Genomic DNA, 25,453 nt, shown 5'->3' with positions numbered 1-25,453 from the left:
AAGGGCTCTGATCGGCTGCTTTCGCAATAGGCAAGTGTACAATCCAATCAAATCGATGCATTTTCTAACTTCTGAAAGGTGGCTATTTCATTCTATGTCTTGATGCTGTTAATGTTAAATCATTCAATATGAACCCTTTTTTACTAAAGATTTTATGATCAATTAAATAATCTCAATGTAAACTTCCCTTGATATATTTCATTAAAAGATTTTGGGGTGAAACTGGCCCAGAAATGGAATGTTTCAAAGTAATATTTTATAAGCACTATATTAATCTTGATAAAAGTTCTAAGCCTATTTCAACATTTTTTCAATACAAATTAAAATTTCTGTTTTTTATTAGCTTTTATTTATAATATAGCCACTTCAGTTAGGGTCTAAAAACGGCCTTCTTGAACATTTGTCTTAGTTTGGTCAAATTTAATTTAAATCAGACTGAGCTTTGAACACTTTCAAACAATGCTAGACAAATTAAGTTAAATGCTTGGTCTTGTAATACATTGACATGGCAGGCATACTAATACTCACATATAGTTCACAATAAGGCGATATTAAGTTGAAAACACAAAAACAAAAATTTTACTCTTGGAATAGTACCAAAGATTACAAACGTTGAAGAAATGAAAGAAAATACAAGACAGTTTTTATTTTTATGCTAAATGCATGCTCAAAAAGTTCCTTTACAGTTTGGGACAGACTTTTATTCAGAATATATAAGAATTTTAAATATATAGATACGATATCACGTGCATTTTTTATAGATTTACGTTAAGAGTATAAACTTTTTAGTTATAGATGTGTATTAAAACGCATGATGTATTAAATATTAGATGGGAAATTTTGAAGATGAGAAACAAAAAAAATGAAAAAAGATAATGGCTATCTTACAATTTATAAACATTTAAACAAAAACAACATTCAAATTTTAATATGGCACTTATTCACTGCAGCATTATTTGTCTCCATTTCAGTAACCTAATTTATAACATGGCAAGTAACAGTGAAAAAATCATGTTTTAGTTCATGTAACGTATATTTGCATGTATAACGCTCATTTTTTTACTCAAGAAAGACCTTGCCAACATGGGAGTTTTTCATAGGAACTTCTACAATTGATAGTGACTGACTGCCTTCCATTTTGTAAGTTTGTCCATCTGTTGGAGTGCAAGGTGCCCCAAATGCTATATATAGCATCAAACACGGAGATCGAAACAGCCAATATCAAAAGCCAGAGCTATCCAGTTTTATCCATCTCAAGTTAAACAGCATTGCTTAATGCTACAGTGAAGTAATGCCCATTAATAATAATAATAATAATTTAGATCCTAAATTTCCGTGGGTTATAAATCAGTTCTCGGAGTACTAGCTTTCTCTTCTTCACCTGCAAATAAAATCAACAATGTCTTAAAAATTTGGGATTTTGTCTAAAATATGGATTAGTGGTGCATTCATGTAGGCTAATTAACAAAATTTTCTTCACAAAATTCCGGATTTTTGTCTAAAGTAGGAGGAATTATGTACTTTTAGGGAATTTAAACGAAAACTACATAATTTATCTCAAATAAAAAGGACTATCCAAAATTGTCTAGTGTTTCATTTCAAACAATGTGTGCTTTTTTTTTAAGATATGAAACATAATTTGGGCTGCGTTTTTGAAGTTTTTTTAGCTTTTTCTTTCACCACCCAAACCTAAAACTGTGATTATATATAAATTGGAACTAAAGGGTTAATAAAACTCTCATATATTGCAAGACTGGAAATATTGTGTCTGTCACCCCTTAATTATTAATGAACTCTCCTGCACATGCAATTTCAATTGAAAGTGAAAGCCAACATTATTTTTTAGAAGAGTTCATTTGCAAATCAAGGGGTGATTTTGAATAAAAGATTTTCTGCCTTGGATATTTGTTAGCCCTATGCTATTTCTAAATCATTACAATAATTTTATTAGTAAAAAAGTCTTCTAGTTCACTTTCAGTAATCATTTGTCAAAACCAAAAAGGTCAAGAAAACATACCACGCCAATTTACAACATAAAAATTATATGGGACCATTTTCCAATAAAATCATAAAAGCTTACTCAAGAAGTGAAAGTGTTTATTTGTAATTGGTGCGTTTAATCTTTGTTTAATATAAAGCCACTGGGCAAATGATGCCTCTGGAAATGAAATGCCCTCAATAGTGAATGAAAACACAAAGCAATACAAAGCAAAATTTAGATCTGCTCAATGTGGTTCAGTCAGTAATAAGGTGCTTGCAATCTAACTAACCAATCATAAATAAAAATTAATAAGCATCTAATTCAGTTGAACCCTTGACCTCTCATCTTCACAATACACTTAGCTATTACAAACTTTGTCTTATACCTTAACTTCATAAGGTTCTCTTCTTGTATCTCGAAAGCTTTAATATGCAGCAATTTGGTTGGATTGTACGCTACCTTAAACAGCCAATCAGAGCCTTCGACAGACACACAGTACACATTATGTCCTTTTGTATACAGGCTTTCTGTCAAGGGCTCTGATTGGCTGTATTTGCTAACATATAATCCAACCCAATTGCAGCATTTACAAACTACTGTAATACAAGAAAGGTGGCTATTTTAGTCAAGGTATAAGATGAAGTTTGTAATAGCCTGACATTGTGAAGATGCTGACTCATAAAATTTAAAGGGGATGTTTTAACATCCTACCTGAGGGTTTTTCTGTTGTTTCACTCTCCTCTGTAGCGCTGTCAGTATTTTTTGATTTTTCTGAAGATTCTTCTTCTACTGGTGGCACCTCTTCTGTAAAATAAAAATGTTAATTTAAGAAGGTTCAACAGAAATGTGCTTAAAAATAATCGGAACGAGTCTTAAGGTGAAGCCGAGGCATATATGAAAAATCTACAGTTCTTGAAGAGGAGGAGTTTAAGGGGTAGTATATAAACTAAATGGACCAATACCTTGAATAAGAATTTAAGGGAGAGTTAATAAATTAAATGGGCAAGTACCTTGAATAAGAATTTAAGGGAGAGTATAAAAACTAAATGGACTCGTACCTTGAGTAGGGGGTGTTTCAGTAGTGTCTATATCTATAGTAGTGGAGTTACCATCAGGTTTTTTTTTAGTTGTATTACTAGGTCCTGTATCAGTATCGTTTACCACTATCTTCGGCTTGGCCTTTGGTTTAAAATTTTTAGCTTTGTTCACCAGGTATTTCACCTCGCGATCTAAGCCATGTATTTTATATGCTATACTTTCTACCAATATTTTAGGGTTTTCATTGTCTTTTAATGTTTTTAGTTCCTTTAAAGCATCCTTATTCCAATCCTGAAAATTACAAGTAAGAAATTGAAGAATGACAATCAAAGGTGATGCCAAAACAATGGCACTTTGCGTGATCCAAATACCAGTCCAATAACATAAGAGGCCTCGACACGGAAAGTCCAAATACTTTTATATGCCAGTAATTTCTCATTGTAGCTCTATTATTTCTGGCTATGAAACACTCTAATGTCATATTAATCCTTAAGCAATAATTAATGTAATATTTTGTAATTGTGGTCTTAAAATATCAAGTCTGTATAAAGAGTTATCTCCCTTGAGAAAAAAAGGAGGTGATTCTGAATTAAGATGGTGGTTAAAAAAATTTTTTGAGTGTTTCAATCATAGCCATACTGGAGAATATAGCATCCAAGACTGATGATTGAATTAGTCACCTAGATTTTTATGGACTACAATTCAATAAAAAAAAAAAATTATGATAAAGCTAAATGCATGTCCAAAAACGTCCATTTGTGAAAATGTCAAATCGAAAGACATTATGTCTAATTACCCTGTTATAATTAATAATTCAATAAAACATACCCTAGTCTCATTCACTAGTTTCTCTAACGTAGCAACTTCAACATCAGTAAATATAGATTCCTCGTTTATCTTTGACAGATTTTTGACAGTTCCTAAGAAAAACTCGGAATGGTTCAACATATTTTTCAATGCTTCTAAAGCTTTTGGTCTTTCTTCCTTTTCTTTTACTCTCATTAGGATATCTTTCATTCCTTCTTTAAGTGTTTTCAGTTTCTCTTTATACGCCTGTAGAAAAACAAATAATTAGTGTCTGTGATATGCCAACTCTGACTCATGCACATTATGTAAGGGTAAATGAATATTTCCTAAATGGTAGAAGCTTCTTCTATGCTAGCAATTTATGCTTGATCTGCTGGAGCAAAACTTGAAAATTGTTAATGGTGCGGGCACACGAAGTTTTGGTCGCCGATTTTTATTGCAGACTTGAATCTTTAAGTAAAATCTCATGTGTGCCCTCACTTCTGCATAATTTTTGTCTCCTCGTGTGCCTGCAGCCGGTCGGTGAAACTCCTGACAACACTGTAGTCGGCAACAAAAATTGGCCCTTACTCAGTGACTTCACAAAATTTAGAGTCATCGATTTTAGTTTAAAAAAAGACTGAGAACATACCTCCTTCTTTGTATCGTCAGGTGTTTCATACAGCCAATCAGAAGACTCGGTGAATAATTTACTCATATTCTCTTGTTCGGCCTCCGTGGAACATCCCATATACAAATCCTGCGTCATTTTATCTTGCATATCAAATATATAACCTTCTAAACTATTCTTAGCTTTCTCTAGATCAGCCTTTTCTTTATCTATTTTACGCAATTCTTTTAATCTGAAATGATATGAATGAAATATGAACTTACAGGGAAACACCATGCAGTGAACAATAAGGGAAATTTTGCCATAACAGCAAAACCATTTCTAAGGATTTTGAGCTGTTCAGGGACTATTTAATTCAGAGAAATCAAACAGGATTTTATTCTATTCAAAATTTGTCGTGCATGGGCAGTGAATTTTGCACTAGTTTTTTTTCTAGAGTGTCAAGCCATTTTGATTTTCAAAAGAGTTATTAAGTGACTGTTTCAGGGTTAGGTTGGAATGGTCATATGTTTTTCCGTCACGTCATGGTGCAAAAAGCCTTATGAATTACTGGAACTAGGCATCTATATTTAATAAACTATTTTATACAAACCTGTCTACACTTTCTTTCATTTTATCTTGAGTCAGTGTGGGTAAATCTTGATTGACAGATGTAGTTTTAATATCTTCTTTTAATATGATATTCTTAGGCTTCTTTGGTTCTTCCTGAAATATATAATCATCACATTGCAAATATCAATTTATCACACAACAGTACTGTTCCCAGGTTTGTAACACAGGTTCATAAAGATAATATGCACTCGGAGCACAGGTTACTAACTACGTCAATTAGGTCATGTATTCATGCGCCATACAATAAGAGCAAATGATGTTTATGATAAATAAAATCTTTGAATCGGTCATATAACCGCCATATTCCTGCATGTAAATTCAAGGACTTCATAACAGAACAGATATCTTGGAAAAAGGCTTATTGCCATGAAAACTCAAGATTTTCCTTGACTACAAGGTTCCTTACTACTAATACAGTGTTTTCAAAAAAACAATATAATCAACTTACAGGTTTAGTTTCATTTTTCTTAGAAGTACTCTTATCTTTACTATCTTTGTCTTTCTTGTCTTTTTTGTCCTTCTTGTCTTTTTTGTCTTTTTTCTTATCTCCCTTGTCTGACTCAGTTGTCTTCTCTTGACCAGATTTGTCGTCTGCTGGTTTTCCAGTTTCTTTGTCGTCTGGCTTGCTTTCTGGCATTGGGGTTTCTACTTCTGGTTTTTGATCCTCATCCGTCACTTTGCCCTCTTCCTAAAATTTCAAAAAGATGAATTGAAAACATGTTAAGTTTTCATTTGTGTTGACCCTACAATTGTCTTAAGAATTTTCAAGAATCCATGTTATTTTTGTCATCCATTATCTGTGATTACTGTATTATTTTTAACGGCCTACAGACTATCAAATAGGAAATTCTTGCCACAAGGATAGCAAAATATTTTCAAGAGATCCCCAGCCCCACTTCCTTAATTCACCAGGAATGCCTTGCAACATGTTTTAGATAATCAACCCAGATCACCGCCAATTAATGTGAGCATTTTTTTTCACAGCCTACATGCAATCAAATCAGAAATTTTTGACACAAAGTTGGTAATTGAAGGAGAGACAATTTTTTTCAAACAGCGAAGCCGTGCTCAGTGTTTTGGTTAATCACCTCCAATAAATGTTACTGATATTAGTAATAGTAGAGTATATATGGGAAAGTGCATTAGTATGAAACCTTAGTATTATTCTCAGTCTTTTCAGTGCTATCCTGCATAGAATTAGTAGGTACATCTTGTGGTGAGGCTTTAGTGCTATTACCAGTAGCATTATTGTGGTCTGTGTTATTGAGGTTAGTAGAGTTACCTCCCTTCCCATCAACCTTGGACTAACAAAGAAAGAAAGTATTTAACAACAGATCATGCAAACAGAAAATCAAAGAAAAAGCTACAACATAAAAAACCCTCTTTTCATCTGGTGAATAGAATTGTTTTAGATGAACCACATTGAAAATGGTGCAGTAGATACGTGTAAGTCAATTTTCATCAAACAATGAATTTGAAGACTGGAGATAGCACAGTGAGAGAATGTGGTTGACAACTGACGTCAAGCTGACTTGCAGAAGCACTGGCCATGGCCTATGGCACGTAGTCGTATCAGACAACAATCCAACTTGCTACCGAATGAGCTATTTCACTTGGTAGTGGATTAATATGGTGTAAAATTTCAAATCCTCTAAATAATTTAAAAAAAAATTTGGATCTACCCACAGCCAATGCTTACAGTAACGAATTCTATTCAATGCATGAAATACTTGATGCATGCAGCCTAGGATGGCTGGTTGCTCAATTTAAAATAGAATAAAGTTCATAATCTAATGACTTCTTTATAACATAAATCAGTCACTCGTATTAAACAAGTGGACAGGGGAATGCTTAAAATTAGCTGCTTATTGAAAATGGTTGCTTTTAAATCAGGTTTCAAAACACAAGCCCAAGTCAGCCATTGAGATGGCAAACCAAGATTTGAAACACTGAGACAAAAGAGTTTGTTATATTTTGGTAATTGAGGGTAAGGTAGGTGTGTTAGAAGTGTCGGCCTGTCCTAAGATTATGAACTTTATTCTGAACTACTTTGACTAATCTACAAATTAAAAGTGGAAGTTAGTACTTGGTAAGGACTAGTATAAACTAATATAATCCTAATCTAATAGCCATACTTACGCTCTTTCGCTACAAAAACAAAACAAAATACAATGTTTAAAACTGTCACCAAAATGGCAAACCATACACCTTAAAACTTCTAATAGTTAAAAATACTATTGCTTCAAGTCATCGAGTGGTTTATCAAGTCCCACTCAACTAGACTAAGCCCTTTTCCCCGTAAAATACAACATTTTCCAGACCCTTTTCCCTTTAAAAATAAGACAAACAGGCATCCTGTAAGCAAAAGGATTGACTGCAAAAATAGAAAAGTCCCACCAATAGTCCAAATATCACTATAAAATAACTTGACAAAACAGATAAACCTTACATATTTTCAAGGCTGGATACAGAATAACAGAATCATTTCATTTTTCAGTTAGACATCTGTGGGTCTTACAATTCCACTAATAGTTAACGCTTTATGACATCACTATTGCAAAAGCTGCTAACAATATCTTCGAGCCTTTACAATAGTTACATCAGAAAACCAGTTAAATGGAATTGCAAGACCCACAGACGACTGACTGAAATTGGACTAGTGTAAATTGATGTTATTAGTATCTCAACATTAAAAGATTAAAAAATCTCTTTAAATTCTCTTTAAGAAAACACAAGTGTCAGAGATATCAGAAGTACTCTATATCCATCCTTGTCTCACACAATAAACAAAAAATAACGTCAAATTTTAACACCATAAAGAAGCCATGATGACATAGCAAAATAGAAAGACAGCTTACCTCATCTCCCTGATCAGCAGACGTCTCTACACCACCATCTTTTTCTTCTTCTTTACCGCCAAATAGACCCCCAATAGCTGTTCCTAGTTCTAAATTACAAGAAAATCTCATAATCAAATCTAATGTAAGCCAAATCAAAGTTGCATCAAATCAAAGTTGCATCAAATCAAAGTTAAATCAAATCAAAGTTAAATCAAATCAAAGTTAAGTAAAATCAAAGTTAAGTAAAATCAAAGTTGCATCAAATCGAAGTTAAGTCAAATCGAAGTTAAATCAAATCAAAGTTGCATCAAATCAAAGTTAAGTTAAATCAAAGTTAAGTCCATCAAAGTTAAGTCCATCAAGGTGAAGTCCATCAAAGTTAAGTCCATCAAAGTTAAGTCCATCAAAGTGAAGTCCATCAAAGTTAAGTCAAATCAAAGTTAAGTCAAATCAAAGTTAAGTCAAATCAAAGTTAAATCAAATCAAATCAAAGTTAAATCAATTCAAAATCAAGTCAAAGTTAAATCAATTCAAAATCAAATCTATGTCAAATCAAATCAAAATCAAAATCAAAGTTAAATCAAATCAAATTTAAACTTACTGGACCAAGTAGATTCTTCAGTTTTGTTAACATTTTCAAGTTTTTCAAACACAGATTCTACTCTATCGAGGTTCAGCAGACCGCTCTCATCCATTCTAAAATGGGCCTTAACCCCTTTAGAGTCAGCATCTTTACCATGTTTAGTTTGGGCATCTTTAACCCCTTCTAGTGATACATTGGCCAGGATTAGAGATGGGAATACACTGAAACACAAACAAAACATTACTACAATTTAAACCTTTAGACCCCTACTTTTGTGTCATATATTGAAGAATACAACAAGAAATCAACCCTGTCATTTATTCACGTAAAAAATCTCTTTCTAGGCATATCTTAAGAGGTTATATGGCTTATAACCTAATTGTAAAATCATGAACTTAGTAGACACCAAATTTCGTGTTTTCGTCCTCGGACCTGAATTAACCAACTCACCAAATCGGCAAAAACTTAGCCCCACGATTTTGTAGCGATTTCATTTAAGCTTACCTTTTTTCTTCTTCAGTAAGGAAGTCTAAATCTCCATAACTGATACCAAAAGTAAAATCTTCTGTATGTTTGTTAAAGGTCATGACCTTTTTCTGAGGGAAAGGATTCATTCGCCCAAATAAAACCCTTTTTACAGTTCGGATAGCATCAACTCCATCATCACCTTTCACATGTTTATCAAATTCTACCTGCAATAATATATAGATAAAGATGGAATTGGGTCTTATTTTGTAACTACAGATTGGATTGATGAATGGCAATAACATGCAGTGTACAATGAGGGAAATTTCACCAGGACAGTGGCATTAGCCTGCTCATAATCTAATGAAATTGGCTCTTTAATGTGCACAGCCTGTAGCACACAGGGGCTCTGTTATTATCCCATCCGAACAACTCTGAACGCTTTTTCTACTCCTCTGCAAATTTTGACAGAAAATCTACAAGATTGGCAAATAGAGTATAAAACTTAAGAAACTAAGACTGTTCAAGGCATAATAAGAAGCCCAAGAGAAAGTAATAACTCACCACAATAGGATAAAGATTGCCTTCTTTAACAGAGAATGTTTTTACTTTAAATCCTTTACCCAGAAAGGCTGCTTGATAGACAGCTCCCATAGCAGCTGCTTCATCTGTGTTGATGCTCTTACCCAAATCTTTTCTAGAACAGAGAAATAGAATGGGTTAGACACCATGTAGTGTGCAATAGGGAAAATTTTATTCTACTATCAAAGAGATCTTTAGTATATAAAATGCTTTGGGTAATTTTTCCCACGGAATATGGAAATAAAATGAAATTGAGTTCTTCATCCCTTTTATCACCAACTTAATAGGCCAATGAAGACTGTCCATGTACGTCATGCAGTGTACAATGAGGAAAATTTTGACTGGACAGGACTACTTCTGTTCAATTTCTGACAATGCACAGATGAAGAGAACATCTTTAAATCAGAAATGATGAAAAGAAGCTACAAACCTGCCAATGGTTTCAATAAGATGTTCTTGTATTTTAGGTACTCTAGTTCCCCCTCCCATTAATATTACTTCACTGATTTCTCCCTGAAATATAATCATTAAGGGTTACTCAAAATTCACCAACAACCCTCGGCAACCCTAGTTCCAATCATAGAGGCAACACTGATAAGCATTGTTTATTGGAAACATATCAGCAGTAAACAACATTCTCAATTCATTAGAATATAGATCTACATTGTCACAAATCTGTCATATCACGATCTGACATATTGTTAGAGTGAGAAAATATTGTGATATTGTGGTCTTGGGGTATATCTTTAAGAAGTTAACTACCTTGAGAGATAGGTAAGGAGCCTGAATAAGGCTGGAGGTCAGAATTTAATTGTGTTTGACCAGTAGTGAGCTGGATTGACATCTTGGGTGACGTTTGGGATTCGATTCCTCGTCAAGGTAAGAAAAATCTAGTGCCAGTACTAGTGTTTCCGAGAGTTTACCCACCCCATAATAACTTATAAAGAGAATTCTGGAAACATAAGAGTTGCCGTCAAACAACAAATCAAAAGAAAGGCAAACATAGCATACCATAGTAATTTCTGAAGCTTTTAACGCATCTTCTACTGGTTTTTTAACCCTGGCAAATAAATCAGCACACATCTCTTCTAATTCAACTCTTGACACTTTTAATCGGAAATCTTTCTCTTCCAGTAAACCTTCAACCTGTAAAATATACCAAATAGTTCAAATGACATTCTATCAACATTTTATATGCAAATCTGTATGAAATACACCAAATAGACAATATTAGGTATGAGGACTTTGAAAGGGAAACCAAATTATCCCTTCCACCAAAACTAAATTTAGTTCAGAACTTTTTACTGATGAAAAATGACTTGGAAAATGGCTAAATGGAAAAACCAATTTTATGTCCTACTATTCAGCACCTAATTGGGCTATAAAGATGGACATCATGCAGTGTGCAATGAGGGAAATTTTGCCAGGACAGAGGCATAAGCCTGCTGTTTTTTGATTTCTAAACTGTAGAAGGATGGAGAGATCAGTACAGAGCCTCTGTTTATTTTTACCTGAGCATAATGATCAGAGTTGGCACTGAGAACATGTTTAACTCTGTCAGCCTCTTTCAGAAGTTTAGCCATTGCTCTGTCGTTAGTTTTGACGTCTGTTTTAGTCTTCTTCATATTATTAAAGGCTGTAGCCAGATGGTCTCGTAATCTCAATGTCATTTCTAATCCACCTAATACTCTATCATATCTGAAAGACAAATTAACGTTAGATATCGATAGACAAAGAAAAATCTTGGGGATACTTAAAAAAAATGAAACAAATTTTGCAGCTGACTTTTTTGTACCTCTTTGGATCTAGGTCTATCAATGCATACACCCTGTGGTCCCACATACAGCCAATTTTTGGTCTCAAACAATGTTGCACTCAACCTTGAAACAGCTCAGTCGGTAGTGGGTTGGGTTGTTGTCTGCTAGGCGATTAGGTACCATGGGATCAAATCCTCAATGTAAGAAAAATTCTGATGCCTGTGCCAGTGCTTTCTAGAGTTGTCCAGGTGTTGGTCCTCACCCTCTAATATCTAAATTTAATTAAAAGTACCTACCCCACTCCCTTGACTACAACTTGAGGGTTAGTTTCTAGTCTGGTACCCTCTTTAATCTTTACTACGTGATAACCTGTAATGAATGAAGCACAAAATATGATTGAATTGACAATATTCAAATCTTAATCAACGTCAAATAACCAAGTTTTTTTTAATAGAATTATCCCATGAAGAGCAAAAATTGAAAATATTTCAACAAGGGGGAATTATATATAAACACAGCTTTATAGAACAACAATCACTGGTTAAAGTTTTATGCAACGTTTCGACGTGTTTCCCCCGTCGTCCTCAGGCACATCATGAGAAGAAGTGATGGGCAAACTATATATACATTAATGCTTAAATTAAGAACATACAAGAGATAAATAACGTGGCATACAACTTTAACCAGTGATTGTTGTTCCATAAAACTGTGTCTATATATCGTACTCACAATTGCTAAATGCCATTCAAAGACTTTAAGGGGGAATTAATTTCAAAAAATTGTCAGCAACATCAAAAGCAACTCATGAAAGTCGTATTCAGAAGTGGATGAATAAAAGCCAAGACTTACCAACAACTGAGACTACAGTACTAGTAGCTCCCATATCAAAAAACATATAATATACCATAGTAGAATTAAACATCTTTCTTCTAAATACACCATAATTTAAAGCAACTGAAAAATTCAAATTTCATTTTTGAATGATGACGGTCAACATTATGCAGTGTGCAATGACGTCAAGAGTTTCGATCAAAAGTTGGACTGAAATCCAGCAAAACTACAACAATAAATGAAATCAAAACTTACCAGCAGCGTTGTCACTCATCAGTTGTAGAACGTTTAAACCAATCATTTCAGCAGCTGATAATACAGCTCTACGTTCAGCCTGATGAAAATACGCTGGTACAGTTATTACAGCATCTTTTATTGGTTGCTCTGAAATACACATAAGTCGTTTATAAAACAAATATGTCTTAGTTCAAGTTTGGGATAATGAAGACCCATTATGTCAAGCAGTGTACACGGGGGGAATTTCATCAAGACAGCCTTCTATTTTTGCAAGAACCACAGATGTCTGAAAATTGGAATGGTGCTAATTGATGTTATCAGTGTGCCCTATGAGCATAATTTTTTTTAGAAAACCCCTTTACAATCCCTTTAACTCACCAGCAAAAGCTTCAGCAGATTCTTTGGCATTTTCTAGAATCATACCCAATAGTTCTTCAGGACTGTACAGAGTATCACTGCAAATAAATATGGAGGAACTGGTTAATCCAAGATACAAGTGATAGCTTAAACCAACCATGACAGTTGAAAAATATTTCATTCTTAGGATGACAGTTGACACTCTTGCCTCTTGAATCGCAGTATGAGGTAACAGCCAGCTTTTTTTGTCATCTGAATACTTACGCAACATTCATGCATACAACAGTTGTAGAGCGACATAGAAATATCCACCTCTGCAACATAGATAAATCATCGGCATATTTCATCCCTAAAAAATCTGTCAATAAAAATAGACTTACTCTTCTAGTTTAAATAACACTGTTCCTCTAGTCTCATCTTCTATAATATCATATTGGGGGAATCTCTTCTTAAAAACTTCTACTGTAGTATCATTATATCTCTTACCAATCACATTTAATATATAACCAAATGCTTTCTTTGGAAACTTCACAGCCTAAAATTAAGATTACCAAGAAACTTGTGAAATGAAATAAAGTTTTAAACCCTACTTTTCTGCAACTGATCAAGCTATTGTCATGCAGTGTGCAATCAGGGCAATTCTGTCAGGATAACATCAGAAGCTAGTTGTTTTTGATCTGTCGAAAGTTGGATTTCCACACCTAAATGCTGTTATAGACGGCTGTAATTAATTTTCTGAGACTTTCTATGGCATTCAAGATAGACAAATACTTACAGTAGAATATGCCTGATTAGCAAAATGTCTCTCTCCATCTCTAAAAGCTACAATAGTTCTTGTTTTTCTCGAACTTTCTCTGAAAGACAATTAATATAATAAATTACAAGGTGAAGAAATCAACTCCCTACCCCAACTATTGAACAAGAAATTTTCTCATTAATATTCTGTTATCAGTAAAAGAAGAGAAAATAGGAAATTCATTTTCAACTGAACAAATATTTTCAAACTTACTTATTTAAAGCTATTTCCATAGGAACACCAGGCTGAAAATTAAAACAAATGTTTATGAATATTTTGTTCTAGTGCCACAGTAAATAGGTAAATATATCACAGGCTGCGAGTTGATATTTGCCTTCTAATTTTGATAATGCATCATTCAACATTTTAGTGATATTCTGATCAAATTTCAAAGAGCAGAACTAGGCTTATTATGAGTAATATTATTTCTGTCCTTTGTATAGTTTTTATATGTAGGCCTGGGATAGAGAAACCATTTTAAACATCAAATTTGAGAATTGTTGTATTAAATAATACATGACGTGACCTCTGCTTAGCAATAGGCAATAAAAATAACATACCTTTACTATGGCAATCTTCATGTATTCTGAGCCTAAATCTACAGACATGACAGCTACTCCATCTATAATTAATAATTGATAATAAGAACTCCACCTTAAATTCACTCAAAATAACAGAGCTTACAATTTGATCAAGGGTTACTCATTTTTGCTGTAGGAAAATCAAAATCTGATATTTTAATTGTGCATAGTTTGTTTGAAGACCAACTAAATCTCACGTTCAGTATCTTAGCAACAAGAAATATTCAAAGTTCAAAGAGTTCAGACAAGGCTCAGTTTATTTACAGTGACAATATTTTCGAGATTCACTCAAGTGGCAGATTATATTCATATTTATATGGTATTTTCGAATATTTAATCATATCCATTAAACCTTTTTGCAAAATGATATGTTTAGTTCATAATCCCAATAGCAAAGTAATAATTACAGAAATACGCTCAAAGGTACACTAAATAAGCTTTGCTGAGAGAAATCTAATTAACAATAGATAACAGTTTGTTTCTTTATTTTTTTTGGTCTCCATTATGATCTGAATAGATTTATATCAAGGTCTCGTACTGGTGACCCTGCAAGCTACTTATAGCAGCCAATCACACTCCTCTCTCCCAGCAATCAGAATCAGAATTTTAATGAGATTAGGCTAAAGAGATCTCAACTTTACCTGTATAACTAACAACTGCAATGACCAGCACTGCTATATAACATAACAACATTTTACACCGGATCATATCTTAAACTGAAATAAAAGGCAAAGTTGGATTTATTACTTAATCTAATGGATTTATTGGATTAAGGAGAGATTCTGCCATATAGTTTTGACACCAGTTAAGTCCACTGATGAATAATAATCTATCACAGCTGATGGCCAAGTTTTAAAATTTCAATTATTTGGTCATGCTAAGAGGTAGTAAACTTTGCTCACTGTCTAAAACTTTTCCAATTACAATTCAATTTTAAATATCTGCCTCAGGGATATTTAACTGAATATTTATGAGGTCCAGATTTTAATAGTTATTTTTTAATGAGATGGCCTAAAGCATGTTTAATACTCTCTTTTTAAAAATTACAAAAACATAAAACAGGAAAGGAGATTGCAGGTGTTTTTTGGTTGTTTTTTTATGTCCCAGTATAATGCTTGTAATAAATATTCAAAAGAAAATAAAGATTGTACAGATTGGGAAATAGTGCTTTTTTATTCACAGATAGTCATGTAAACCACATAAACTTAATGAATAAAAATCCAATTTCACTAGGTAAGACTAGCTAACAAATTGAATTTTATCTTAATTTAAGATCACTGAGCTAGAACCAGAACAGATGTTGGTAATCACTACAATTCAGTTAGATACAACACATGTAAGCTGATTTAATGAAATAAAAATACATTAGGCCATGCCACGCTGTATAAAATGTAGGCAAATGTTTCCTGATCTTCATAGCTAACTCAGTAGATTTACTTTTACTTTATTTCTAAATTTAATCAGTCAGATTAAACTGGTGTAAGCTGATTTGATAAAATACCATAACATTATTGACAGTACAGTACAGTACAAAACTGTTGGCAAAGTTTCCTGGTTTTCATAACTAACTGGGTAGACTAAACTTACTTTATTTTAATATCAAATTTCAGTTGCAATAATATTAGGACCTACATTAGAATGTGATGTAAAATTTCAGTGCATGTCCTTCTTACATAAAAAGCTCATAAACTACATGCCTTCCTTTCTTATATGCCAGTGCTTATGACTTGATGATCGACAGATTTTTCTAGAATTTAGTAGGCTTATTCAGTTATATAATACAATAATAAGGCAATACCGGTACTTCAATAGATAAGCCAAGGGAAAGTAAGGACAATGAACGCTTAGAATTTAATACTTGACGAACCATTCATCAACAGCATTATAACTCATTTATCATTCAATATTTCAAATTGTAGCACTTTTTAACTAAATTAAAATCGAGTTTCAATTTTATTCAATTATTTACTGAACGAAAATTACAGACACACGTGGGAGCAATGTGACATTTTCGATCAAGAAATCTAAAATCTGCCGAAGGATATATAAGAAAATATACTGTACCTTATTAGTCCGTTAAACACGAATTAATCTAAGCGATCCGAGCCACTTAATTAACGGTACAATTAATTATCTGTTGAAATTCAATGTGATTTCCGTGCCATGCAGACAACCGGCAAGTCAAAAAATAATCAGAAGTTGCGAATGTGTCATCAGCTGATTGGAGAAATATTACTTCCGGTTATTCTACACGTACACATCCGGTCACGTGATAAATCGAAAGTAGAGATTCATAGGGAAAGATCTGACGCAATACAATAAGATTTGAACCAGGTTTCAAACCATTGAATTGGTACTTTATTATGCAACAAAGACAGCCAACCCCTCCCAATATTTTCCAGCAACTGTCAGTGATAGGCCTTATAGGCAAAGTTTTCTTTGGCTCATTCCAAATCCCCATAGCATAGACACACTATCTTTTTCAGTTTTTCAGTTTTCATTTGAATGAAGATGAGATGAGATGAATCCAGTTGTCTGGCAGGGGTAAAGAGAGCTGTTTATAAGGACCTGCCTCTATGGCAGCCAATAAGTTTTGCCCCATTTTACCCCAGATTCGCAATTCAATGCATTTTACAATCAATGATTCATTTTAGTAATTGCTGGCTTTCGAGTTATGATATGAAATCAAGCACCTATGCTCACTTTCCCCCCCAAGACAAGAAATTTATCATGATGTCTCTTATCATGATCAGTTCTTGCATGTTTGTAAATGTCATTTAAGATTTGGAGATATTAAATCTTTATAAGCCTATGTAGGCCTATAAAACTCAGGATAGTTCGCCCAAGGGAAGTGGGTAGGATTTTTCTACAATTTGGGTTCAACAATATGAATTAATCGTCAATAGATATATATGAATGCATTGTAATAAAAACACAAATCAGATTATAACACATTTTAATCAGTAGAAACCACCACAGGGGCATATTCATCCGATTCCGTTGAGAAATCCCATTTAAATGTTTTAGTTAGATATGCCTGGAACTTGGACCCACGCCTTTTCAATTTGTCATCAGCTGAACTGGATTCCAAATTTGAGAAAAATTCTTGTAATGTTCCAGTTAAAAAGTTATTTTGTGAAACAATATCCACGAAAAAATCTTCAGGAATTTCCTGAAGTTGAAAATGTAATATTGAGATGAATTGAGTGTAAAGATTTGAATATTTTTGTATGGCTTCCTCACATGAACATAATAAATGGACTAAATATTTCCACTGTTCAAAAGAATCGTAATTTTGTCCCACCATAAAACACACGAATGCAAATTGAAGTTCTCCTAGTATGCCGTTCCAATTTGTAGAAAATCGGTCTGATAAAATAGAATCGAGCATATACGATGAATCCATGCTGTATTTTGTGATATCTGCTGGTGATGCCCCTGGGGGGTATTTCATTTTTGGTATATGGGAATACCGAATCACAGTTTCTGGCTTAGTTTCCATCTTGGGTAGCCTGGAATCTTCGCTGTCTGTTTTTGATTCTGATAATTCCATGGCATCTCTCCGTGACTGTGTAGTGCTACTCTCTGAAATAAACTCTGTTACGGCTGAGATTTTTTCGTTCTCTGGTTGTATTTGACCCACTAGTTGAGGGGTGATATGGTTTGTAAGTGAAACCCATTTCTTATAACTGAAAATATACAAAATATTTTTTAAAACATGAATACCCTAAATGTTTACAAGGATAAACTTGTCAAAATAATTGTGATAGGGGTTGAAAGCCGACACTGGTCCTAATCTCGAAAGCATAAGCCTTGGCATCTCTTGCGTTGAAGAGAATTAATCGCCTAGTACAATCCTACTTGCTACTGTCTGAGCTCTTACCATGCCACTATTTGCATTGCTTTCAAATATTGGTATTTTTAAGCTATATGTATCATATTTCAAAATTAAAATCAGACAACCTGCTTGCCTACAATTCAAGTAACATGACTATTGTTCCCTTTATGCCCATTATTAACATTCTCACAGACAGTAATGATTGATCATGCCAGAACAAGGGAAACAACTCCAAGCAAAAATACACGAAAAACCCATAAGAAGTCCTACCTTTCATAAGGATAGGCACCCAGATATCTATCTAGTTCTTGTTTGTTCTGTATAAATCTTTCTATTTCTTCATCTGATATAGGAGCTGGTGAAATATCTATAAAAAAAATATCAATTTTATGATTGAGTACAGAAACTAAAAGTAATGATTGTAGATGAGGTGTACAATGTAGGTGACCAAAACTTTTATTGTGTATCAGGGACATTGTTAGCATGGATTTGCACCATTCAAATTACCAGTTGTACATCTATGAACAATTCCAGTAAAACTAAGCATTTTATGATGTCACTTTAGCGAAAGCTACCAATAATATCTAATGGCCTTTAGTAGAGTTTTAGTAGAATTGCAAAAACAACAGACATCTGACTGAAAATTGGAATGGTGAAACTAGATCATACCTTCAGTCAGTTTGTCCCACTTTCTGACAACCATTTCTCTCTGTTTGAAATTATAGAAAAATCCTGTTCTAGGAGCAGAATCTTTCTCTTTATTACAGGCACTGAAATAAGAAAAGTAGGCCTTTCATTATTTTTAAGATTGGAGATATAGTAATTTTCACAAGCTTCAACTTAACATGTGGTATACAGTGAACAGTGCCTGCATAGTTGGCATAGTTAAACAAGAAATTTCTGCCAATATTAAATGTAATTTGGAATTTCAAATTCCAATATGATGCATGCTTACAGTAGCGTATCTAGGGTTAAGCCATTGGACCATGGCCCTTCTCTCAGGCCTGTGATAGATCTTATTTTGTGATAATGCTCAAAATGCATCTCAGGCCATTGAAACCTTCTGGCTTCTGGGGGCATTTTCTAGATATGCCCTTGCATGCTTACCTATAATATATGAAATGGATGCCAGGTGGTATCATCTTAACACCTTTAAAATTAGGTCCTACATTCCATGAGTTATAATCTATACCAAACTCAGTGCCTACTGGAACATCTAGAAATACAAATACTGCTCCTTCTTTAAATAATACTTGAGCTTGTTCTTGATCCATTCTTCACCTGAAATAATAAATAACTTATTATAAAATAGCTTGTCCGAGTTGCCTTTGGTCCGAGTTGAGTCCATTATTTGTACCTCTACTTGTCTAACAGACAGAAGTTATTATTAGGCTATGACATTTAATAAGCACTAGTCTACTGTCACTCTCGGATATCACTGCATTTTCTTTTCCTATGTCTATGTGATAAGCATAAAGAACTGGAACAGTGGAAGGGGCATGCGGTGGCTCAATGAGTTAGATGCTTGCTCACTAAAGTGAAGATCCAGGGTTCAACGGTCTGTACACGTTTAAGATCCCTAGACATTTGAAATGTGATAAAACGACGAATATTTCCTTACATATGTCTAATTTTTCGAGCAATTTTCAAAAAAGTAAGAAAAACTTCGTTTCTATCACGTTTTACTTCGCCGGAAATACGACTAAATTGGTTTTCTTGAAAGAGAAGATCTTATTCAAGGGAGGTAATGTTAATTCCAGACAACATTTTTGTTAGACTCTTGTAGCATATTCTGGAGCTCATTTGCATTATGGATTATTATTCAAAATAATGCTTATCCAAAGGGAACTTGGATAGATCTAGATGAACAAATACATGGGAGCTGCTTATTCTGTTTTATACAGCGAGGTTGCATGTGACATCTGGCGCCGTTCTCCATTGTGCGAAAAATGTTGCCCCTTGGTGACTCTTTCTAATATTACAGCATCTGGGTGTATCGGAAGACCCCCCCCCTCCGGATGTAAGATAACAAAGAATTTAGTATTCTAATACTTTATTACCAAACAAAGAACCAGTCCTAGTAGAAGGGAGCAGAATTGAAAAAGTTGGAAAATTTGATTTAATAAAAACGCATTTATGACTCTTTTCTGAAGAGAAAAAGAACAGAAATAAAATTTAAGAAATACAAATGTTAAGAAAACGTCTATCACATTGCTGCAAGCGACTATTTCGATCTAATCTTGAACTGTGGGGTTATCACCATGGAAATCTTCAGCCCATTGTTCGATATCCTCAAGAGAATGAATGAAACACGTGCTGTCTTCAAAATGAACCAAGTTGAATTCTCCACATCTTCCAATATGGTTGTTAGCAACGGGATCAGCTTTGTCGAAGGTGATTTTTCCATTTTTGGAGTTACATTTTGATTTTTGGAAGTTTCTTTCCCATCCGTTTCTGATTGGTAGTTGTCCATTAGAGGTCAAATATCCCTGAAAAGGTTTTATTACCTTAGTAAGATGAACTCAAAGGACATGGCCCTATCATAACAGAATAATTTGCGATCAATGTTCGTTCACTGTTACCGTGTAACAATTAACTTGCTCGTAAATTCGATAATTTCGCATGTTTACAGTTTAAAAGACATTTGACTCTCCATTTTGACCACAGGGACACGACATTGAGTCAAGCACGACAAGAGCTTTGTGTGTTTTTTATAAAGGCCTACCTTGAATTCAAACCATCCATCAGTAGTCTGGCTGCAGTTCATGTCTAAATCTACCAACCAATAATGACCGGCTTGGACATTCAACTTATAATATCCAGCACCATCCTTGCCGACAGTCGATTCGTACTCTCTGTTATACGAAATAAGGCAAATATTAGTCATAATAATAAACATAAACAGGAATGGACGTACGTGTCAGTCGTGTTTGGTGCGTTTCATTAACGTGTCTGACGTGTTTCATTGACGTGTCTTACGAGTTTCATTGACCTGTCTCACGCCTTACTAACTTGTCTGACGATTTTCATTGACCGGATCCTTCTGATCCATAAAAAAAAACAGCTGTGGGATACGTGGTTGATTTACACCTGCTCCTTTGGTTTTTTATTTAGCGGGTGACCCCTCTTATCACCCACCATCTTCACAACGTAAAGGTGTTAAGGTATAAAAGAAGGTGGCTATTACATTCAAGGTATAAAATGAAGTTCGTAATAGCTTGACCTTGTGAGGATGATCGCCCGTGATCCAAGTTTTCAAGCGAGAGTTAAAACTGAACGTTGCAACTCTTTTTTGCAACCAACCCCTTTAAATAATTGCAATGTGTACTTACTCATCATTGGTGGTCCACATCATTGGTGTTCCTTGTGGAACAATTCTTCCATCATAGACACCTTGTCCGATTTCATTGCTTCCCCAATCCAAGTAATTATCTCCCTTGGATGTGGAGGCGTAGAAACTGTCTTGATCTTCTGGAGCGATTCTGTGTTTGATGCTTATTTTCTTGCCTTCTGGTCCACCACCACGGAGATACAAATACTCGCCATATTGGGTCTCCTGCTTGATGGCAATGATAGTTCTCTTCATAGGTGATTCCTTTACGGGTACTTTGGGTAACATACCTGGCTTGACGGGTTCATCAGCTTGAACTTGACCTTCTATTTTTGGTTGATGCCTATCTCTTCTTCCAAACAAAAATCGGACGCCATCTCTGATGATTTTCCTGAAGCCAGTGCCGAAGTTTCTTAATCTGAAGGCATCGACTTGTGTGGAGGCAACACAGAGCACCAATACGAGGCAAAGTAATCCGAGTCTCATCGTGAAGTCTTGATTGATAGTAAGCCAGTGATCCGCTGGAACGACTTCGGCAAGAAAATGCTCCGATATTTATATCCTTACCAACGACCTTGACAGTATATTCCAGAAAGCAAATAGTCATATCGAACGATCAATCCATTTACCTATTTACTATTGTTTGTTTATTTGGTATCGGGTGTCAGCCCTTATAATAGACTTTTTCTTTATGGGTAGGACAGAGACCTTTAGTGAACCCTTTTAGTAAAATATTTCTATATAGTATTAATTATTATGCAAAATGTAAACAATTGTAACAGGCCTCCTGGATTGTTTAGTTGACGCTTGCAAATGAAACGACCACCAAATGTCTTTAAGAGGAAGTATGTGTCAGTTTTAGGGCCCTGTTTCTCAAAATTTGAATATGTTGGCTGTAAGAGTCTACATATTTCATATATAACCGTAATATAAAATGATGCAGTAAATCCAAACCTCCGAACCACACTAACATTCTTAACCGGAAGTAAACTATTGTGCAAAAATAGTGTCAAAGATATATTGTCAACAATTCACCGTCAAAATCTGAGCCTTCAAATCCATGTGTGCCCAGAATTATCATCCGGGTTTGAAAGTTAAAATGACGACTCGTTTTTTCTTGATAATACATATAGAAAAGAAGAGCATATAGAGAAGAAAATCCTTGGTTTGGGATGTATTTGATGGGATTGTGTGATCTCTGTACAATTCCAGTACTTCTGAAGACTATTTACATATATTCAAGACTCAAACCAAGTCCCGAAAATGGCGAACCGTGGCCTTTAAAGGGGTAGGTTATATAAGACCACTTTGATTGATTTGATTGAAGTAGTGATAACTGTTTAAAGCTGGGGTGTGCTCGTTACCGGGCTGTCACCAATATTTGATGAACGGTATCATGTTCAAGTACTGCCATTTCAATTGTATATCTGATTGAAAACAAAATGTTCTGACCCAGTGAAATTTAATAAATTTTCCATCGAACCACTAAAAACTCGGTGACTCAACAACACGCATAATGCGCGCGGTCGTTATATTCTTAATCGTATTTTGTAGGTACAAGTTAAGTGCATAAGCACTAAAGATCCCCTCGTGCATAGCATAACCAGTTGCACACAGTTGCGAATACTGAAAGTGGCAATGAGTATCGCCTGCAACTTACAACTGCAGGAGAGTTAAAATCTATTTTGAATTTAGCTTTATTAATCAATAGATTTGCTGTAAAAATTTGAATGTTAGCCAAATTTAAACTTGTGAAAAGGGGATCTGGTCTTGTTCTCTTCTTTATACATGAGTCGTAGGTAGGCTTAATTGTTCGGAGAGGCAAATTATATATTCGGAGGGGCAATGGTGTAAAGTGTATAGCTGCAGTAATCCCCCAAGGACAGGTCTGGCGGGAGTCCTATTAATCTGATTCTCTCCTACTAGGCCTACACATATAATAATATAATATCCCTTGTACTTGGTTTATTTATCGGTAACATGCCCCCCTCCCCTACCCCACAACTCCAACCAGTTCCTAATTTAGACGTTGAGTACGCTTGGACTTTTCTTTTGAAATATAACCCCTTGCGAAGTATCAAAAAAAAAAACGAATCAATGATTTTATTTATTTAAAACGTTAACTATGTATAATTATGCAAATCTTTTTACACAATAGGTAGTCCCTCTTCAACATGTTTATGGGTCAAATGATAAAGGTGACCTTAATTTAGTACTAAATTTATCCGATTTCATTTTATGGTTCTTAAAAATATGCTTGCAGATTATTGTTCACGGTTTCCTTATTGCCTTGGCCCTTTGGCAAAGGTTTGACCGAATATGGCGACTAAAACAATGGAGCATATTATCAGTTAGTTAGCCCAATATAAATCTAATTGAATCCGGCCAATTTTTGTTTAACAAAACAATGATAACTTAATTCAAATGTGCCCCAGTATTGACCATTATCTATGAAATTTAGAATCACAGACCGAATTTCATAAAGCGAGAATCAGCGACACCGGATATAATTTTATGGCGAGTAAATTTAGCGTCACCGATCAAGGGCAGATAACTAAGAATTAATTGTTGAAAAATGAATTTGCCAAAATTTTACTTTGTTCATATTTTGTGATTTTTCTACCATTTTTCGCGTCAAAATCATGGAAAACAGCCTGAATAGTCATGGCTCGGAGCCGACAGAAGACGATGATAGCAATAATGAGAATTTTAGCATCAATGGCGACGAGTATGAGGACTTTGTTGTGATGTGTCCTGCTTGCGGCCAAGCCTTTTCAACAGAATCTGAAAGGCTTGCCCATGATTTTGATAACTGCACTGGCGCAGAACCGATAGCCAAGTCCAGACGACTTGAAGATGAAATTGAGGAGTCATATTCTAATGAAATTGGCGACAGAATTGACGAATTTACGGATGATATTATGTCCCTGCAATCGGAATATGGAACATTGTATGATAACAATAGCAATAATAACAAATTATACAATAACTGCAATAAATCACAAAACAGTATTACTGATAAAACTAGGGATGACCTAAAACCGCAATTCATGCAAGCTCCTTTAATTCCATTACTTCCTAAACCATCCATAAAATCCAATAGTTTGTTGAAATTCGGTCATAATGGTATTGGTGCCTCTTTTCCAATCAGCAAACAAGTCAAGGACCAGTTTTCTACTAATTATTTCCATTTTAAGAAAAATGAACTTCAAAATAGAGGGAAGGATGCAAAAGGTAGGTACCTTGGCTGCATTTTTAGGCACATGTGTGTCTAAGGAGTAAGCTTTTCTGAAGTTTGATCCGAATTGTCCTGATTCCTTTTTGTTGACCCAATGGCTTCAAATGGATAATAAAGAGGATTTCCAAAATTTTCAGTGTGTAAGCTAATTGGTGCTATTTATGGCCTCTACAATGTAGAAAAGTAGGGAGTAAAACTCCATTCATTTCATTTCTATTTACATCATTCCATTCTTCAGTCAGAACTTGAATAACTAATAAGCTTATAAGCATGTTTAATTTTTTTCTAAAATGTTAACACAACTATCGTATTTGTAGAAGAAGTTCAGCTAAAGATCCCCATACCACGTCTAAAACAGAAACCCAAAGAGGAAGAGAACATCACAGCAGCCATGCTGGCAGAGAAGATTAATGGAGTAAAACCGTACGAGTGTGACGAATGTGGGAGAGTTTTTGTCAACCTTCAAGGCTTAAGTCATCACAAGGTTACTCACAATGGCAGCAAACCGTACGCCTGCTACTGTGGTAGATCTTACACTACGGTAGGTAATCTCAAGGCTCATCAGAAAACACACAGTGGAATTAAACCCTACAGCTGTGAAGAGTGTTCGAAGACATTTACCACAAAACAAGGCTTAATTTATCACCGGACATTACATACAGGAAATACACCTTATAAATGTGATGAATGCGGAAAATCTTATTCCTACAGTGTGGCTCTAAATGCACACAAGAAAACACATTTGAGACTGAGAATGGAAGCCGAAAGCACTGCCGCGCTGTATTCAATGATGCCGACAGAGATGACCAGTCCTTCACTCACTGAACAAGCATTACTGGGAGGTATTTAAAATACAACCAGAGTTTTTCGTGTTTATTTTAAACACAAATTGATAATATGAATTGCAATATTTAATTTTTTAATTTGATCCATCAAAAATCAAGTTTATAATAGCAGTTTTGTTGATAT

At 34.5% G+C, this 25,453-nt stretch overlaps 4 protein-coding genes across 4 annotated transcripts; 1 reads left to right on the top strand and 3 right to left on the bottom strand.

Annotated features, from left to right (window-relative positions):
* Nucleotides 1-525: 525 nt before the first annotated feature.
* Nucleotides 526-14,131, bottom strand: LOTGIDRAFT_222757 (hypothetical protein). The gene is made up of 23 exons (XM_009067711.1): nucleotides 14,057-14,131; nucleotides 13,710-13,741; nucleotides 13,476-13,554; nucleotides 13,081-13,235; nucleotides 12,722-12,798; nucleotides 12,362-12,490; nucleotides 12,125-12,229; nucleotides 11,572-11,644; nucleotides 11,030-11,216; nucleotides 10,530-10,664; nucleotides 9,949-10,031; nucleotides 9,501-9,633; nucleotides 8,976-9,163; nucleotides 8,490-8,692; nucleotides 7,907-7,995; nucleotides 7,188-7,196; nucleotides 5,526-5,736; nucleotides 5,029-5,101; nucleotides 4,458-4,668; nucleotides 3,848-4,072; nucleotides 3,040-3,310; nucleotides 2,693-2,785; nucleotides 526-1,381 (listed from the first exon to the last, which is right to left on the bottom strand). The coding sequence occupies exons 1-23, from the start codon at nucleotides 14,102-14,104 to the stop codon at nucleotides 1,341-1,343; spliced, it is 2,850 nt and encodes a 949-aa protein (XP_009065959.1). The 5' UTR covers nucleotides 14,105-14,131; the 3' UTR covers nucleotides 526-1,340.
* Nucleotides 14,132-17,025: 2,894 nt separating this feature from the next.
* LOTGIDRAFT_222755 (hypothetical protein) lies at nucleotides 17,026-19,605 on the bottom strand. The gene is made up of 5 exons (XM_009067710.1): nucleotides 19,537-19,605; nucleotides 19,023-19,196; nucleotides 18,585-18,685; nucleotides 18,186-18,282; nucleotides 17,026-17,766 (listed from the first exon to the last, which is right to left on the bottom strand). The coding sequence occupies exons 2-5, from the start codon at nucleotides 19,187-19,189 to the stop codon at nucleotides 17,034-17,036; spliced, it is 1,098 nt and encodes a 365-aa protein (XP_009065958.1). The 5' UTR covers nucleotides 19,190-19,196; nucleotides 19,537-19,605; the 3' UTR covers nucleotides 17,026-17,033.
* A 544-nt stretch (nucleotides 19,606-20,149) lies between these two features.
* On the bottom strand, nucleotides 20,150-21,732 carry LOTGIDRAFT_169416 (hypothetical protein; the record flags this gene model as incomplete). The annotated part of the gene is made up of 3 exons (XM_009067709.1): nucleotides 20,150-20,404; nucleotides 20,641-20,770; nucleotides 21,248-21,732. 3 exons carry the CDS (start codon nucleotides 21,730-21,732, stop codon nucleotides 20,150-20,152), a joined length of 870 nt encoding a protein of 289 aa, XP_009065957.1.
* Nucleotides 21,733-24,896: 3,164 nt separating this feature from the next.
* On the top strand, nucleotides 24,897-25,226 carry LOTGIDRAFT_86317 (hypothetical protein; the record flags this gene model as incomplete). The annotated part of the gene is made up of 1 exon (XM_009067708.1): nucleotides 24,897-25,226. A coding segment is annotated over one exon (330 nt), but the record flags the coding sequence as incomplete, so codon positions are not given.
* Nucleotides 25,227-25,453: the final 227 nt, after the last annotated feature.

The sequence above is a fragment of the Lottia gigantea genome (genome assembly GCF_000327385.1).
Source record: "Lottia gigantea unplaced genomic scaffold LOTGIsca_85, whole genome shotgun sequence".
Classification (NCBI taxonomy): Eukaryota; Metazoa; Mollusca; class Gastropoda; family Lottiidae; genus Lottia; species Lottia gigantea.
The sequence above is the reverse complement of the archived record's forward strand: the minus strand, read 5'-3'. Positions and strand labels throughout refer to the sequence as shown.